Below are 19075 nucleotides of genomic sequence, written 5' to 3' on the forward strand. Positions count from 1 at the left end.
ACCATATCTTACAATTGATTTTCGATTGGTACTAGCTGATAATCGACTGGCTTGGGTGTCCTTGGAACACTCTAAGATACAGGCCCAGGTGGGCCTGGAAATACTCAATGTCTCTTGTGCTGCTAGGTCAGAACAGTGTCCACCTACTCTGCAGGCAATGTGGTTCATCAGGAAAGACTCCCATAGGCTAATGTACATCAGTGATTCCATTTATAAAGACGCATCGCTCTGGTCCAATAGAAGGGTTACTATAGGCCGAGCAATGCTTAGGTTGACACAGTGGGAAAGGAGGGGGATTCTGATAATCATTTACATATTTGAAAGAGATACATTCAGACCCTTTCAGGTCGCTGCGATTAGACTTTGGACTGCCCCAACTGCAAATATGGAAATATTGTCAATTTCTGCATTGTCCCTGAGGTATACTTTGAAGAGACTCTGTCGCTCTCCCAGATTCACCTGTTTGAGTGTTATATATGATGTTAGGGTCTCTCAAGGGGTTCAGTCTCTAATCCGTACCAGATCCTAGATAACTTGTACTCCCACAGTACACAGCTGGCATTCAAGATCTCCTGGCAGTTGCCCTTAGGGGTTGCCTATTCATGACAACTGGGCCAAACTTCTGATCACATATGAATGACCCCTACGGGAGATGCAGGTAAAATTCACCCACTTGAAAATGTTACATGACTGGTACTGGTCTCCGTACAAGTTGCACAGTGCCAAACTACTACCCCACAACACGTGTTGGAGATGTGCTGCGGAGGGCTGAGATCTCCACCATATTCTGTTATCTCCTCACTGAGCACAATACTGAAGGGACATTTGGCAGACACTTCACACTTCTTGTGTTACCCCTTTCTTCAACCGCCACCAAACCTGCACACCTACAAATTATTTGGGACATTGATGACACTACCTGCACCACCTCTTTCTAGCGGCCTGTGAATGCTGAACATGGACAATTATCATCTAGTGAACATATTATCTCAGCTGATATATTTCCTATGTCTTGTGAAACCTCCTGTTTTAACGTGCCCTTTTTGGATGATTATCCCCCACTTTATGCTGCTAGATGCTGTGGAAATTGATCTGAAACATTGCTGGGCCCAGAACCAGTGCTCTTTCCCTTAAACTGTAACTGTGAATTGGCACACCCAATTGGCAATGCCTCTTGGACCCCTATAAGGCCCTAGTATATGGTACCAGTGGTACCCAGGGAAGGGATGTGAAAGGGGTACAAGGGCTGCAGCACTTATTGTGCCACCCTGAGTGACCAGAGTAAAACCGACGTCTACAGGTCTACCATGTCAGCCCTTCACGAGCAGCTTGCCCGCTCGTGTTCGACATTGCACAAACCATGTGTGCCATGCTCACCTCACTGCATCTAATATATGTCAGTCACTCCTAAGGCAGGCCCCCTAAAGCCCAAGAGGCAGGATGCATTATATTATATGTGTGGGAATATATGTGAAAGCATGTATAATGCCCTGTGGTAGCATTCTAGCCATAATTCTACAGCAAGTGACCGTTGGTCCATGAGATAACATGGGCTGGCATATGGGAATTGCCTAGATGGCCAGCTCCATGATGGTCCAGCCGATTTCTTTCGTGTTTGGTGTCATCACCGTACTTTTTAACTCCTGACACGATGGTTGTCTTTTTGTTTAACGAGCATACACCTATGTGGCACTTTAGACAGTTTCCACCAACTTAACCCAATGATTTTCGGAGGTTTGCCACCTAGACAGAAGTCTGACCTCATGGTGTGCCGCTCTCAGAGGTCCGAGACAAATGTGAATGTGAACAAAGACCTGTGTGAGCAGGAGGTGACCCGTCCGCCCACATAGGATGGCTAGTGATTAGACCAGTGCCGTGGTGAGCCTCAAAACCTTCCCTGGCACTACTGGACAAAGGAACTTGTCCCCCACTCAAGGACAGACCATCCTCCTTGCTCCAGGCACTGTTTTTTAGCTATGCAGGCGTCCACCTACACAAGGCTGACCACACCACTAGGGTGTTGCAGCTGAGCTGTACAGTCGAGGATGGTTTTGGCATCTTGAATTTCGGCTAGAAATCAGGTTCCAACTAGTTTTAGTGACATACACTCACAGGATGTCATCTTTACTGGAGTGGATTAGATACAGGACCAGATGGCCATTAGCTACTAGTCCTCACACCCACTAAAACCCCCTAAATCCAGGATTCAAGGGGCACCCCAAACAGAACCTTAGAACTGACGTGATATCAAGCAGAGACCCATGTCCACAACAAGGCAGGACTCCACAAACATAGGTGCTAAGCTCTGCACCTGTGGCAGCTACCCTGAAACCGCTGGATTGCGACTCAACCAAGGCAACCCCTCTGCAAACTCCAGACTTCTCAAGAACTCCCTTGGGCTGGAGGAACTAGTCCCCTGAACTTGGCAGGCACCAACTGCTAAGTCTACAACCTCAAAGTCCTGCTCCTTGCGACGCCCAACATGGCTGTTCAAAGACTTTGGGCAGGTGGCTTCTGGGAACTATAGTCCCAATCATCAGTGAGGCACAGCTTTCTACAACTTTCCCCTGGTCCTCTGGATAAAGATGTCCTCAACCGGAGTGCTTGCAGTAAACAAGGTTTGTCGGTGGTCAGTCCGACTACAACCAGCTTTACTTGACACTTCAAGAGAAGAGATTCACCTGCATGAACGATCAGCCAACACTGTTGCTCCATCTTAAAGATCTTGCATTTGTTTTTTACCCTCTCTTGGCCGCCTGCCAGCTCCGCTGGCTGCGGATCCGGTTCAACACCACGGATAGCCAAGTGTACCTCTGCACCTGAGTCCCCTGTGCTAGATAGATTGGATCTGCCTGGAGACTCTTGGTCCAGGGTCAGCTCCTTGCTTAAATTCCAAAGCGTTTGGGCCAACTCACCAGGCGAGTACCTTTTTGCTAATGTAACCATTTCAACACCGCAAGCCTGATTGACAGCTCAATTTGACAGCTAAAGTGCACCTCTACATCCGCACCCCTGAGCCAGGTAAAATTGTGCTAGCTGTTGTGAACTAGTCTAGAGACACACAAGACCTTAACTCCACGTGGGTTCCGTTGAACTCACTCTCTAAGTAACTGATTGCATATATGCACTCCTCTGCACCTGCTCAGGCTGAACATGGGCAGAACCACTATTGCTGAGAAGGCCATGCTTCGACCCCTCTAGTTCTGGGTGGGCCTTAGGAGTACTCCCGAACTGCTCCTATATGTCGCTGCTCTATCTGAGGTAATTGACCTCGACGGTTTTAAGAAAATTGGTTGGCTTCATAAACTGAAAAGCTTGCTTACCTCAATGGGCTCCAGGGACTATGGGATGATAGGGATCCTGCATTACTCCCTAGTAAGGCCCAAATTAGGAAATATTACTGGGATTGGGTGGACTAGTCTTCTAGAAGTCCTCACAAATGGAACCACTTTCCTGGAGTTCAAATCGACAAGGAAATATGAATAATATTTAGAGGTCATTACAGTTCCATTGGACAGAAAGCTATACATGCAATTTAGATTCTCCTCTATTCCGGTGAATTAATTTACAGCATCCTGTGGGGAGTTTCCCACTCGATTGTGGTCTTGTCCAGGATGTCCCTGAGCTGCTGAGACAATAGTCCACATATTATTCGCATGTCCACTCTACAGTGCCCCAAGGTCGAGATGGTTAGCCCCTCTCTGCAAGAGCCTTGGAACTAGTTGCCATCAAGTAGCACTGCGTATCTTAAAATCTGATACCAGTCTGCTGATAGTATGAGCAGTTGCCAAGTTTTTAGGCAAGATGTGGGCTATTCGAAGATCTTTTCTGAAAACTGCTCATTGATTCAACAAAGCCGACTCCATCATCGCACCCCAACTCCGGGACAACTCCTTCGCATCCGGGACAGCTCCTTCGCATCCGCCACCTTCCCGGAGAGCTGGAAACACGCCGAGCTCAGCACCCTCCTGAAGAAACCCACCGCGGAACCCACGGACCTCAAGAACTTCCAACCCACCTCGCTCCTCCCTTTTCCTGCCAAAGTCATCGAGAAGACCGTCAATAAACAACACTCCGCCTTCCTCGAGACTAAAGGATCCCTCGACCCCTCGCAGTCCGGCTTCCGAGCAAACCACAGCACCAAAACCGCCGTCATCGCAGCTACCGACGACATCAGGTCCCTGCTCGACAACGGGGATACAGCTGCCCTCATCCTCCTGGACCTCTCAGCAGCCTTCGACACCGTGTGCCACTGCACCCTGATACGGTGCCTCAGCAATAACGGAATCCAAGGAGCGGCCCTGGAATGGATCATCTCGTTCCTCGCTGGAAGAACCCAGAGAGTCCGCCTCCCCCCCCCCCTTCCGATCCGTGGCCACCGAAGTCATCTGCGGCCTCCCAGAAGGATCCTCGCTCAGCCCCACCCTCTTCAACGTCTACATGAGCCCTCTCGCAGCCATCGCACGCCAACACAACCTTAACAACATCTCCTACGCTGACGACACCCAGCTGATCCTCTCCCTCACCAACGACCCCGCCACCGCCAGAGCCAGCCTCCAGGAAGGAATTAAAGACGTCGCGGAATGGATGCAGCTCAGCCGTCTGAAACTGAACTCAGACAAGACGGAAGTCCTCATCCTGGCACCATCCCCCTCTGCCTGGGACGACTCCTGGTGGCCCTGTACGCTGGGCACCGCCCCCAAGCCCACGGACCATGCCCGCAACGTGGGCTTCATCCTGGCCTCATCCCTCACGATGACCAAGCAAGTCAACGCCGTCTCGTCATCCTGTTTCAACACCCTTCGCATGCTCCGGAAGATCTTCCGGTGGATCCCCACTGACACCAGGAAAACGGTCACCCAGGCCCTCGTCACCAGCCGACTGGACTACGGGAACACCCTCTACGCTGGAACCACAGTCAAACTCCAGAAAAGACTCCAGCGCATACAGAACGCCTCTGCACGACTCATCCTTGACATCCTCCGTCACAGCCACATCTCTGCCCATCTGAAAGACCAGCACTGGCTCCCCCTCAGCAAGAGTATCACGTTCAGACTCCTCACCCACGCACACAAGGCTCTCCACGACATGGTCCCCAAATACCTCAATAGCCGCCTCACATTCTACACACCCACCCGCCAGCTCCGCTCCGCCAGCCTCGCTCTCGCCGCCGTCCCACGAATTTGCAAGGCCACCGGCTGAGGAAGATCCTTCTCCTACCTGGCGGCCAAGACATGGAACTCCCTCTCCACCTCCTTAGGGCTGACCCAGGACCATCTCTCCTTCAGGAAACAACTCAAGACCTGGCTGTTCGAGCAGTAGCGACTCCCCTCCCTCCCAGCGCCTTGAGACCCTAACGGGTGATTAGCGCGCTCTACAAATTATTTAATTGATTATTTCATTGATTGATTACCTTAGACTGAGGTTCTTAGAGTTTATGGATTTTAATTCTCACTTGTTGGTTTTATCCTGCACAGCTCATTTATTCAACAGAATTTAATATTCTACTTTTAACTTGAATCTGTAAGCATCTTAACTTTATTGTACTGTATGCACTTTATATGGTTTGAGGCCAAGGAGAACCTTGACGGGGCTAACATAATTTTTACCTGGATACTTTCCTCATAGAACTCTTGTAAAGTAACGGACAATAGAGTTATGCCATTTTTAGAGACTTTAATGAGTATCAGGCAGAAATGGCCTAATCAGGACATTCTTGGCTGCTTTGTCCTGTTAGTACTTATATGTTGAACTTTTAATTGTAACATTGGTGTTCATATGTGTCTTAGTCATTTGTACACTAGTTTTTTCTAGAGACATGTCGTTATCCATCAACTGTTCACTTTTGTATTTTTATATACTGGAGCAAAATTGTGAATGTGAAAAACTTTTATGGCACTTCAGCCATAATAAAGTATGATGATATATATGTTTTTCCCATTGACAACAACATTAATGTTTTCACATTGCAAATTACTGATTCATTTAATGCTTTAAATTGATAACTTCGGTTAGACTGCATGTATTGATTTCGTTTTTGGTGTCTAAAAACATATAAAAATCAAAGCTATTTTTATAAATTGATGTAGGATTATACTTGAGCCATGTCAATTACCTATCGTCCATTTTGGTGATGTGAATTGCTAAACACATGTTTCTCGAAGTAGCCTGTCTGCTCTTTGCCACTCTACCAGGAATGAAAGAAAGGTGTATTGAGAGAGTACCTGGGGGTCCATATTTCTGTACTGTGCTACTACTACATGGTAAGGCACCCCTGCCATAGCACATAATACTTTCACCTTACAACACATCCACTGCACTCGGTGTTGCTGGAAGGTGCCACTTTGTTGGAGCTCAAAGTTTTTCACCTCTCTACTCCCAAACCCACTACTCCTATGCTTTGCAATCCTGTAATTCATGGCACCCTTACTATATGACAAACAGTACATGAGATATTAGGAGTGGACCCCTTAGTACATTCCTTAGCACCCCTTTAGAGACATAGTCTCATTTATATTGGGAGCACTAGGTTACACTGGAAGCGCTGGGAGTAGACAGGAGTTACTCATGTGGATAAATGAATTGCAGGAGACTCTGAGCACTGAATTTACCCGACCAGATCGCTGGCAATATCAACTAGTTCACTGCAGCATGCCAGATTTGGAGATCATATTCGGTCACTGGCTGTCTTGCCCATACCGTGTAATAGCAAGACTTGGGGAGCATTCTTTTCAGGACAAGGAAGACTTCTTGTGGACATGCTAACTAGATTACATAAAACAGTACAATTCTTGCCAATGTTAATAGGAATGCTTAAATCCACAGAATAGAATTTTAAACAGCCAGTTAAGTCTGTTGTAATAACACCAAGGATCCACAAAAATGCTAGACATGTCCATCATACATCAAGGGTCAAGTACCCCATGATTCCTTAGTAGTTGACACGGCTATGAAGAGGGCTAATTCTCAGGGCACTGCAGATGCTAAAGAAGGCAAATGAAACATGACTCATTTTAACACGTTCTGTAAATGTGAGGGAATTTGAAACTGGAGGCTAAAAAGTTAGCAGACTTGGTTTAATTTATGGGAACAGTGTAAATGCATCAAATAGAATATAGTATGCTATGAATTTAGAAAACTGACAACCTTTGGACGACAACTTGTTAATGAAGCCATGGGTTGTGAAATTGGCTGCAACATTTTTTTGCCATCCTGAAATGGCTGCGAAAAATACACTGGCTTCTTCCATTTCCAGCTAAAAGGACAATTGTTCAGGCCCTCATCCTTTCTAGATTAGAATATGTCAATGTCATTTATTTAGGAATTGACAAATCTTCTATGAGAAGAGTGCAATTAGTTAAAAACTCGACAGCCAGGCTGCTTTATAGCCTCCCCAAAAAGTATATCAGCCTCCTCTCTTCTGAGGGAGCTGCACTGGTTATGAGCCGAGAAAATGATTAGTTCAAGGCTCTGTGATATGTGCACAGAGCCAGACGAGGAGCTGGCCCTTGATATCTTCATGGGATGGTGAGACTACATCAACCAGCTCGCGCAGTACGATCTAGTGATCTCACAAAATGCTCGGTTCCAAGAGTGAAACGGACACGCATGAGGAGCTGATCTTTTAACTATATAACCCCAATCTTGGGAATGTAATTGCTGCTTGCCTTGAGAAGGTGTGCCTGCCTCACTGTCTGCTTTTCGTTAACATCTGAAGACCTGGTTGTTCTAGATGCACTGTGGCTGCACTCTATCAGACTTGAAGCACTAGGAAACCCTGTTTGGGTAGCTGTTGTGCTATACAAGCTTCAATGATAACTATAATAGTTGCCATTGATCCACATTTTGATAACTACATTGAAAAGAAGACCTATGATTTGAAAAGGACGACAAAAAAAGCGTGCTGGAGAGAAACTTGAATAAATAAAGCAGAAACAAATGTTTTTCCAAGAGCGTCAGCTGCATATACGGACTCCAGCCCCTGGCAAGGCAATAGTAGCAGAAGGTCCTGGAAATTTAGTGGACAAGAAGGAGATGCACGCTCCATGATGAAGAGATCAGAGTTGTCAAGTCAGAAACACATTTTGTACATACAAAAATCCCTTCAATCTTTAGTTTTGCTGTGACCTTCCACCTACAAGGGTGGAAGGATACGGACATAGGATTCTTCAACTGGTACTGACACAGACGGACTGTGGAATCACACAGAACACTGTGCCATCTTACCTGAACCTCTGCGCCCATTAGGGTCTATTTTCGTCGTTCCCTTAGACGTGTGCATTGGTTTGCTGGGTTTGTGCTCTGGTGTAGACGTTGTGCTGCTGCTCTGCTTGTGCTTGGCTGCGAACTCCAGGTCTGGAATGGCTTTCATAAGTTCAGCCTGGGTCTCCTCTAGGAGGCGGTTTATGTCCTTGGCGCTGTATTGGGTCAGAGCTGCCCTCTTTTCCTCCCAATCACGTTCTGCCGCCTGCCAACAAAGTCAACAAGAACATCGTAAGAAAGGCAAAGGTGGAAAAATATATGTTCTCAAAAGGTGGAGGACAGAATTAAGGCCAGGTGTACAGTATTAATTCATATAAATCAGAAAGGAAACCGACAAACTAAAGAGCCATGGTGGGTCTCACATTTAAATGTTTTTCCAGATTCTTTCCAAACTCACCAACCAGATGACAGAAAAATGAATAAAATGGGAATGTAAAATACGTTAGGGTTGCAAAGATTTTAAAGCCAACACAAAGGATCGCAGATAATGCAGGAGTAATAGTACCAACTAAATACACAGCTAAAAAATAAAAAAAAGAGTTGGGTCAAAGCAGGGCCAGAATACACGTGCGTATAAACACACACACTGTACCCCACTCCCACAGACAATAGCAGATCCCAGAAAATATACGACAAAAGGTGTGCTCCTAACTATACAGAGCCAACTGCAGAACCAGGTTTAAAATGGGTAAGACGGAAGAGGAGCCAAGATGGCCGCTTAGGCTCCTGGCTCCGTAGACCTCCTCATCCTGCTACAAGATCCTGCTAGATATCCTGTGCCTATGCAACGCTCCCGTGTAGACGAATCAAAAGTACGCCTCACCGTGAGCTCCCGAAAGTTCTGTCAGCTTCGGAAACAGAGAAACATCGTCTTGAAGTTTGCGGCCTACATCAGCCCTGAAGCCGGGGCCTCGAGTAGAAATCTAGCCGGCACCTAGTTGAACAACATCGGACACGGGAGTTAGGGAGGGGCCGGTCCTCCGGAACGGAAGTGAAGTTTTTGTCCGATCTTCGCATTGAACGTTCAAACAGATTGGCGCTGTGAAGGAACACCCTACAGACACTGCGGATGCAAGTCGGATATTTATTAACGGAGCCGCGCCGTGAACGGCTTGGAAATAGTCGGGAAGGTGACCCGGAGACAGCGGCCACAATCTGACAACGTCCCCGAACTATCCTGTACGTGATTGGAGTGGGTATCCTCATCTTTAACTCTAGTTGGTCTATCCCTACGGGCCCGAGGGACTAACCATGGTGGAAATGTATGACATGACACCCAATATCAACCTGCGTAGGATTCGAACCCAACTCCCCAAGGGGTACAGGGAAAGTCGTACGGATATCTTGGGACGACATATCCTACCCAAGGGGTTTCCGATATCAGACCAGTATGTCACCAACGAGGGGAAACAATCAGTGTCGGCCAGGATTGAACCCACGCTTGCAGCTCTAATGGCGGCTGTCGTCTTCACCTTTCCCTGAACCGGAGAGCCCAAGCACTGGAACTTAAATTGGATGCAGTTATTTTCGAGATGGGGCATATGCAAGAGGTTTGTGTTCAATATCATGACAGTGTAAAGGTGGAGGCGTCCACAGCAACTGGTTTAATCGACGCCAACAACCCTGTGCAGCGAGAGGGGAGAGAGACTCTGATCTGCAAATCAGCTAATGGCTATGTGTCGGACGTCCCTGTTGTGTTGGCATGTTCAGTATTGAAATTGACGGAGAGAAAATCGCGCCGTAAAATACATCTGAGGGCTCATGTAAGGACTCAGGAAAGGTTTGACAAGTTACCCCACTTGCTCTTTTCGAACTCAGTTAAACGTGACTGGAAACAATATCGGGAGTTCTTGACGGAGCGGTTGGGACCCAGTGACAATGTGATTGAATGTTCCGTGATGTTTCTGGCTCGCTCCTGTGTTCAGCACTCTTCCAAGATGGCGACTGTTTGGGTGGGGAACACTCGTGTACCTGATCAAACTGGCCAGGGCTGAGACCGGCTTATCCTTCAAGACTTTTGTTCGAGTTGTGGCTGTGTGGGACTCACTATAAAATGTGGATACCGGGAGGCGAAGTAGGCGAGTAATGAATCCCCCGATCTTAGCTTGATTGTGTAACTGTTGAATATCCTTACTTGGGGAGGCTTAGAGTCAGCGGGAGGGGAGAGGCTGGGAGCCTGTACGAAGGCCCTCCTCCATTCCTCTTATGGATTATAGTTTTGATGGGGCGACAGGCACACTGCTAGTTGGGGTTTGGCGTTAGCTGCATGCAGGGGTGCAGGGTGGGGGGTGGGGTGTTACGCGCTTTGCGTTTTTTGTGTATTTTATTTTTCTTTTCTTATATTTTCAATTATCCTGACCCCCTTTTTCAGTATTATGGTGCTAATGCGAGCGTTATTGTTTGATCTGGTGTATATTGTACATACAAGGGCTGCAATGTATCCTGTTCATGATCTAAGTATAAAGTGATTTTGTGACCGGAGGGTCCGAGGGCCAGCACCCTTCGATAGAGCGAACCCTGATAATTTCATAATCCTGATTGTTTAGGAGTGTTGAGTCTCGGTATACTGTGTCTTATGTCACTGCTATCCTGACTTTCCACGATATGATACTTGTATGTATGTAATGGCATTGCACCTGATACGTTCTCATTGTTATTGCCTTTTTTAAAACTAATAAAAAGATTTAAAAAAAATAAAAAAATAAAAAAAATGGGTAAGACAATTATGATCGAAGGGAAATACTGTATACTATGAGAAACAAAAAGAACCTTGAAAAATAGAGTCCGACAGAGCGACATTGCAAGGGTCAGAAGGGAAACCCTGAATGTACGGGCAAACTGGATTCCTGACAATAGAGCCAACACCTGCCTAAGGACTATAAATGAGCAGCAGAGAAACAGACCGTAAAGATGCTGGGGTCTGACTTTGGGTCCCAAAGTACAGATACACAACAGAAACCATGGGCAGTGCATGATCAAAAGAAACACAGAAGAGATACACTCTATAGCAGTCTCCAGCCCCCTCGGGTTCCACGATGCCTACTTGAGGGGTATGTGTCTTTAGAAAATAGATTAATATTAACAGGTATTTAAAATGTATATAAATAAAGAAGCTTTAAAATTTTATAACATTCTGTAAATGTGCAGGAATTTGACACTGGAGGCTAAAAGGTAAGTTAGTATCCGTGGACGGATTTGTGAGAGCAATGTAAGTACATCAAACAGAATATAGTTTGGACGATGCGTGGCCTCAATTGAATTTAGAAAAGCTCCAACCTTCAGATTAAAATCAAAATCTTAATTTGTTTATAACTGTTTGTGAGTGAAGTAAAATATTTCATAATTTGTGTGATGAATACTTGTTTCTGAATTTTTGTACATTGTTTTGCTGTTCGGTTCATCGAAATTGCTTAGGCCGCGGTCCCTGGATTCCAATAATGACTCAGTGGGGGGTCCTTGGATTCAAATAAGGATTCAGTTGGGGGTCTCAGATTCCAGTAATGATTTGGTGGGGTCAGTGGAAGTTACAGAATTTAAATAACTATCCTGTAGTGGACTTGCTCTTTCACAGCGCAGGTCAGTCTGGTAGTGATGCAGTCCTCGTGTATTGCTGCTGATCCGGAGGTCAGGAGTTCGAGGCCTCCAAACGCAGATTTCTGCCTGCGTCTCATCCCTGGTGGTCCAGTGGTAGAGCATCACTGCTCTGCTGCTTGACGGACCTCCTGTCTCACTTTCTGCATTTTCTGTCTTCGGCTATTTTTCTCTTTCTCATTTATTCTGCCCTTTGGCTTGCATTTTTCGATTTTCCTCTTTCCTCCGGTTTTCTCCCTCGCCGCCCCTGCCACTGCGATCCTCCGTGGCCCCAGCCCCTCCTGTGTCCTCCTCTCTGTCTCTTCTGCTTTCTTCTTTTTATCTGCCTCCGTTTTGCTCTTTTCCTTTTCCTCGTTTTCTCCCTCATCGCTGCCTGCCTTGATCCCCCGTGGCACCGCCCCCCTCCTGTGTCCTTTCCTGCTCCCACGTTTTCCCGCCTCCCAGCTGTCCATCACCCCCCCTCCGCCCCCACAGCACTACTTAATGGCGGCCACACTCAGCGGGACACCGCTGGCAAGCCCTTCTGAACCCGTCCGTGCCTGGACCATGCCCAGCACCAGGGACCCTGGTTCTTGGACTTTCCACCACTACGACTACAGCAGCTTCCTCGGGCTCAACCCTGGATGACTCAACACCTGTCATCTAGCATCACAGAAGGCGGCCCAGGGACCCTTCACCTGCCAGAACTGCAACCGCAACTTTACCCATTAAACAAGAAAACCCTCTGACTAACCACACACACTGATGACCCAATGACAACCATGGAACACCCCCACTTCCATATCCAGACCAACCCAAACACCACCCTTATCTACAGGCCCTAAGAACGCCTTTTACCGACGCCATCATAGACCTCATCACACCCCAGGCTCTTGCATCCACCGACTACATCCTACTCGGAGACCTCAACTTCCACAAGGACAACCCCAGTAACCAGAACATCTCTTCCCTACTGAAGAACCTCACCTACATCGGACTCAAACAGCTAGTCACCGCACCGACCCACACAAACATATACATGCTCGACCCAGTCTTCTCCGCAAACAGAACATCAGCGACAGCCACACCACCGAACTCTCATGGACCGACCACCACTGCGTACATCTCGCCTTCGACACACCCACCATACACCATCGTCCTCACCACCCCGTTGCAGCTGGATCAAGGTCACCAAAGAAGAATAATTGTTACTTATCTGTAAACAGGTTGTTCTCCAGTATTGGTGTATTTCATAGATTTACATGCTTGAATATTCCCCTTCGTCGGAGTGGGAGTCCCACGGTAAATAAAATAGCAATAATATATATATATATATATACATATATAATGTATATATATATATATAATGTATATATACATATATATATATATATATATAATGTATATATACATATATATATATATACATATATATATATATATATATATATATATATATATATATATATATATATATATATATAATGTATATATATATATATATATATATATATATATATATATATATATATATAATGTATATATAATGTATATATATATACATACATATACATATATATATATATATAACAACATAAAACCTGAAATATGTACCAGAAAAAGGCATAACCTGCCTACACATATTTTTACATAGGAATGCATGGGAAAAAAACATATGCAGTCTATCCTTGTCATTATGTTGGTCGAAACTGCAGCCAATCAGGCGACAGCAACCCTCTAGAACCTTCTCCTCAGAGCTCAGCACCTCAGAGTTTCGTAGCACAAGAGTGACCAAAGAGTCTATGAGGAGAAGAGAGCCTCTGAGGGGAGGAGGGAGGGTCGCATGTGAATCTATGAAAGACACCAATACTGGAGAACCACCTGTTTACAGGTAAGTAACAATTGTTCTTCTCCGGTATTAGGGTGTCTTTCATAGATTCGCATGCTTGGATATAGAATAGATAGCAGTCAGCACTAAAAAAAAGTTTCCATAGTTACAAAGCATATGAAGAGACTGAAATGCATATGTATGGAGTACATATATATAGCAAAACAGTCAATAAATACTTGGAAACCAATAGGAGGAGGGTAGAACAGAGGCTCACCTTATTGAAAAAAATTACGTAGCACAGCTTGTCCTACTGCGGTATACGCTTCATTCGTGGCACCCAGACAGTAGTGTTTTGTAAACGTGTGCCTGCTGGACCACGTGGCTGCTCTGCAAATTTGATGCAGCGGGACACCGGCAAGTAAGGCAGTAGAGGACGCCATTGATCTGGTAGAATGGGCTCTCACCGAAGACTACAAAGGCTTACCTGCCTTTTGATAGCAGAAAGCAAGGGCCGAAGACACCCAACGGGCTATAGTAGGTTTGGTAACTGGACGCCCCTTGTGAAAAAGGTCCATAAGCCACGAAGAGTTGGTCAGATTTGCGAAACTGAGACGTTCTGCTGATGTAGAACTTCAAGCACCGTTTAATGTCTAAGGAGTGCAAGCGTTGTTCCGCAGGAGACTGTGGGTTAGCAAAGAAAGCCTTCAGAAGAAAACAAGTTACTTACCTGTAACTTTAGTTCCCCAGTATTGGTAACTTTCATAGATTCCCATGCTTTGTATCATTCCCCGTCGTCGGAATGGGAGTCTCTGTAACAAAAATACCATAGCTGTAGGTACAAAAGACAATGGAAAAAGGCCTAGGCCTCATTTCGTTTTGTAGCATATCACCCTCTTTGTGTAAAAGAGACCAAACTTTGGCCTCAGCCAATCAGAAGTGCCTCACCACTTAGAACCTTCCTGAAGGAACCTCAGAGCCTCATATTTTCGTAGCCGTTGTGTACTTAGACACCATATCTGTTGTAGGCTGAGCTTTCCCCGGGGAGGTGGGTGGGCGCATGGGAATCTATGAAAGTTACCAATACTGGGGAACTAAAGATACAGGTAAGTAACTTGTTTTCTTACCCCAGTATTGGAACTTTCATAGATTCCCATGCTTTGTATCAGAGTAGTAAGCAGTTGGCAAGAAAATCACATTTTGCATTGTAAATAATAGCAGTAGACAACATGACATTAGATACAAAATGTGAAACAATGGAAGGTGGGAAGAAAGGAAAGCTCACCATTAGTGGAAGAGGTTCCTCAGAACAGCCTGTCCTACTGCTGCATCATCCTGTTGCAGAGATTCCAAGCAGTAGTGCTTGGTAAAGGTGTGGACGCTGCTCCAGGTAGCAGCTCTGCAGATATCCTTAATTTGCACACCCGCGAAGAGTGCTGTTGAAGAAGCCACAGATCTTGTGGAATGCGCTCGTATCTTTCCAGTCAGAGGTTTACCAGCAGCCTTGTGACAATGTAATATAGCGCTTGTGATCCACCTTGAAACACCCTGTTTGGATAGTGGAAGGCCTTTACTCGGTCCCCCGAAGGCCACAAACAGTTGAGAAGATTTTTGAAAATCTTTAGTACGTTGCAAATAAAATTTTAAGCATCACTGCACATCCAACGAATGCAACGCTTTTTCCGCTGGCGTGGAAGGCTGAGGGAAGAATGTTTTCAGAATGACCGGTTCATTCAAGTGGAAATCCGAGGGAACCTTTGGCATGAACCTAGGGTTAGTCCTCATGATGACAGTGTTCCTCTTGAATTGAAGGAAAGGTTCTCGGATGGTCAAAGCCTGTAATTCTCCTACACGCCGAGCCGACGTGAGAGCAACGAGAAGAGCCAATTTCCACGAAAGATATTTGATGTCAGAACGATGGACTGGTTCAAATGGGCCCTTCATAAGCTGAGAAAGGACCAGATTCAAATGCCATGTTGGAGGAGGCGGTCTCACCGGTGGATAGACCCTGAACAGGCCCTTAAGAAATTGCTTGATTATTCTGGAAGACCATAATGAAGGCCCAGAGTCTGTCCTTCTGAATCGTAACAAAGCAGCCAAATGGACCTTAATTGATGAATGGGCTAGACCAGATTTGGCCAAAGACAGCAGGTAAGGTAGGATCTGATGAGGCTTGGAATTGAATGGATCAATGTTTTGCTTTCGACACCAACAACAGAATCTTTTCCACTTAAGGCGGTAAGTTTTGTTAGTTGAAGGAGCCCTTGCTTGGGACACAACTTCCCTAACCTCCCTTGACAATGGCAGGTTTATAAATTCTTGCTGTTCAGGAGCCATGCAGTCAGGTGTAACGACTGAGGGTCTGGATGCAAAATCTGTCCTTCGGACATCGTGAGAAGATCCGGCAGAATCCGTAGAGGCAAGGGGGGAGCTATCGACAACAGATGGAGCTCCGTGAACCAGAACTGCCTCGGCCAAGCCGGGGCTATCAGGATCATCCTGCACGGTTCCACCTTGAGTTTCTTGATTAGTCGTGGTATCAGAGGAATGGGAGGAAAAGCGTAGACAAATGTCTTCGACCAGGCTATCGAAAGGGCATTTCCCAGTGAATCTTGATGGGGAAGCCTGCTTGCGTAAGACCGGCATTTCTTGTTGGTCGGAGTGGCAAAAAGGTCGATGTCCAGCCTTCCCCACCGGCTGAAGACTTGTTCCAAGACTTCCTGATTCAACTCCCATTCGTGGCTGACCGAGGATGACCTGCTCAGTCTGTCCGCGTTTTAGTTTAGGACGCCAGGCAAGTGTTCTGCCATCAGAGACATCTTGTGTTGGATCGCCCATTCCCAGACCTGCTGGGCTTCTCGAGACAATGGGCGCGATCTGGTCCCTCCTTCCTTGTTCACATAGTGCATGGCCGTGGTGTTGTCCGTCCTGATAAGCACTTGTGAACCTTCCAGGCGAGGAAGAAACGCTTGCAGAGCCAGTCGTATCGCCCTGAGTTCCAACAGGTTGATGTGGAGGCGTTTTTCCTGGGGTGACCAATGACCACTGACATGTAGGTCCTGCAGCACTGCTCCCCAACCCTCCAATGACGCGTCCGTCGTTATCACTTGTGGAGACGGGTCGCTTGCGAAGGATAGGCCTTGGGACAAGTTGTTTTGATCTGTCCACCATAAGGCCGCGTCCTTCATCTCCGGAGTGATAGCCACTCTGACGTCGAACGAACCGTGGACTTGCTTCCATTGATTGTCCAGTTGTTCCTGCAAGGGACGCATCCTCAGTCTGCAATGGGGGATTAGTGGAATACACAATGATATTACTCCCAGCAGAGACTTGTAGCGGCGTACTGAAAGAGACTTTCTTGTTTGTAAGTCTTGGGCCATGGTTTGTAATTTCTGCCTCCTTTCCGGAGTAGGAAAAGCTTGTGAAAGCTTCGAATCCAAGATGGCTCCCAGAAACCGAGCTCTTCTGGACGGGATCTGGAAAGATTTCTCGTTGTTTAGAGTGAGACCCAGGTACTGAAATAAATTGGTACATGCTTGAACTGCCTGTAGCGCTGTTTTTCTGGACGGAGCTTTCAGTAACCAGTCGTCCAGATAGGGGAAGACCTGAAACTTGTGTTTTCGCAGGAAAGCTGCTACTGGCGCCAGCACCTTTGTGAATATTCTTGGGGCTGATCGGAGTCCAAAGGGTAAAACCCTGAATTGGTAATGGCTCTTGGCTACTGTGAATCGCAGAAACCTTCTGTGCGCTGGGTGAATCGGAACGTGGAAATAGGCATCCTCGAGATCGAGTGTGGCCATGTAATCCCCCGGGCTGATCAGCTTCAAGATGTCCTGGAGGGACACCATCTGGAAGGACAGAGAAATGAGATAGGTGTTTAGCCCCCTGAGGTCTAAAATGGGGCGCCACTTGTCGAGAGTCTTCTTCACCAGGAAGAACCTGGAATAAAATCCTCGGCCTCTTTGGTTTGATGGAACTGGCTCTATCGCCCCTTTTCGGAGCATCTGTTGAACTTCGAGCCGAAGGAGACGCTGGTGTTTTGAAGGAGTGGCTGCCGGGGGCTTGGGTGGCGGAACTTGTGTGAACTCTAAGGTATGCCCTTTCCGAATGATGTTGAGCACCCAACGGTCCGATGTTATCTTGGACCAGTTGTGAAGGTATTTGTTGACCCTGCCTCCAACTGATGACTTCCTGAAGGAGGGTCCAGTAGGAAGAGCCAGGAGGCGGCTATAGGTGCTTGGACGAATCTCGTCCTCGTGCCCCCTGCTTTCCTTTACCGTAAGGCCTGGAGTAGTTGGAAGACTGGCCCTGCCACTGCTGGTAAGGCTGACGGTGTTGCTGGGAACCGGATCCTGTGTTGGAATATCGTTGTTGTTGGAAGGATCCTCTGTAAGTACCACCCCTGCCTCTGGATCCCTTGAAAGGAGACTTTCTGTACTGAAGTGTTCCTAAAGACCTAGCGGTCTCTGTGTCCTTTTTATATCTTGCAGGGTGTCGTCAATGAGTTTGCCGAACAACGCTTCCCCATCAAAGGGGAGATCCAATACTTTATTCTGGACCTCGGGCCGGAACCAAGTAGCTTTAAGCCACCCTTGGCGACGGAGTACTGCCGCTCCAGTCAGTGAACGGAATGCAGTAGTTGCAATATCCATTGCACAATCGATGATTTCCATCGACGTCGCCTCTCCCTCTTGTAAAATCTTCTTTGCCTCAGACGTAGATTCAGGAGGCAGCTGGTCAAGGTACGGGGCGACATCGCACCAGAGTTGACGGTCGTACCTACTCAAGATCGCTAAGGCATTAGCCGCTCGCACCAGCAAACTTGCCATCGATGAGAATCTTTTTCCCACGTTATCCAACCTCCGCCCTTCCTTGTCCGGAGGAGTTGTCAGTGGTGCCGAAGGGTTGCGCGATTTCCTCTGCGCTGCCTGCGAGATCACAGAGTCTGGTCTTGGATGACCTGTCAAGGCCGCAGGGGCATCATCGGTCACCTTGTACTTCTTCTCGAGACGCGGTAGCACCGGGACCACCGTCGCCGGGTGTGTCATTGCCTTTATGCCCTCTTTCCATAGGTGATCCACGATAGGAATGGACCTGGCAGTCTTCCGAAAGGGTTCCTTAAAATCATATAAGAAACAATCTGTGGTAACTTTAGGCATTGCCAATTTAAATCTTGCCACAGCTCTCTCCATCAGCTGATGGAAGCCCCCAATATCCACTGGCGGGGAGTCCGCCGGGTCCGGATTTGGCGATGCGGGATTGTCAATAACGTATTCATCATATTCTGTGTCGGGATTAGAGACATGATCCGACTGCTGGTCCTCATCCGAGGATTCATCAACATCATGAGTCCCTGGCAATCCAGAGGAATCCTGTTGGAAGGATGCTTGAGGCTGTGGAGAAGTTGGAGCCGAG

General features: G+C 46.9%; 1 protein-coding gene across 1 annotated transcript in view; it reads right to left on the reverse strand.

Moving 5' to 3' along the window:
• SRCIN1 (SRC kinase signaling inhibitor 1) overlaps positions 1-19075 on the reverse strand; it is a 922972-nt gene that overhangs the window by 177617 nt on the left and 726280 nt on the right. The window contains exon 15 of the mRNA XM_086924314.1: positions 8227-8467. Coding sequence (XP_086780440.1) covers positions 8227-8467 — 241 coding nt within the window. The remainder of the gene's footprint in view (positions 1-8226; positions 8468-19075) is intronic.

This window comes from Lissotriton vulgaris, chromosome 5 (assembly GCF_964263255.1).
Source record: "Lissotriton vulgaris chromosome 5, aLisVul1.2, whole genome shotgun sequence".
NCBI classification, from domain to species: domain Eukaryota; kingdom Metazoa; phylum Chordata; class Amphibia; order Caudata; family Salamandridae; genus Lissotriton; species Lissotriton vulgaris.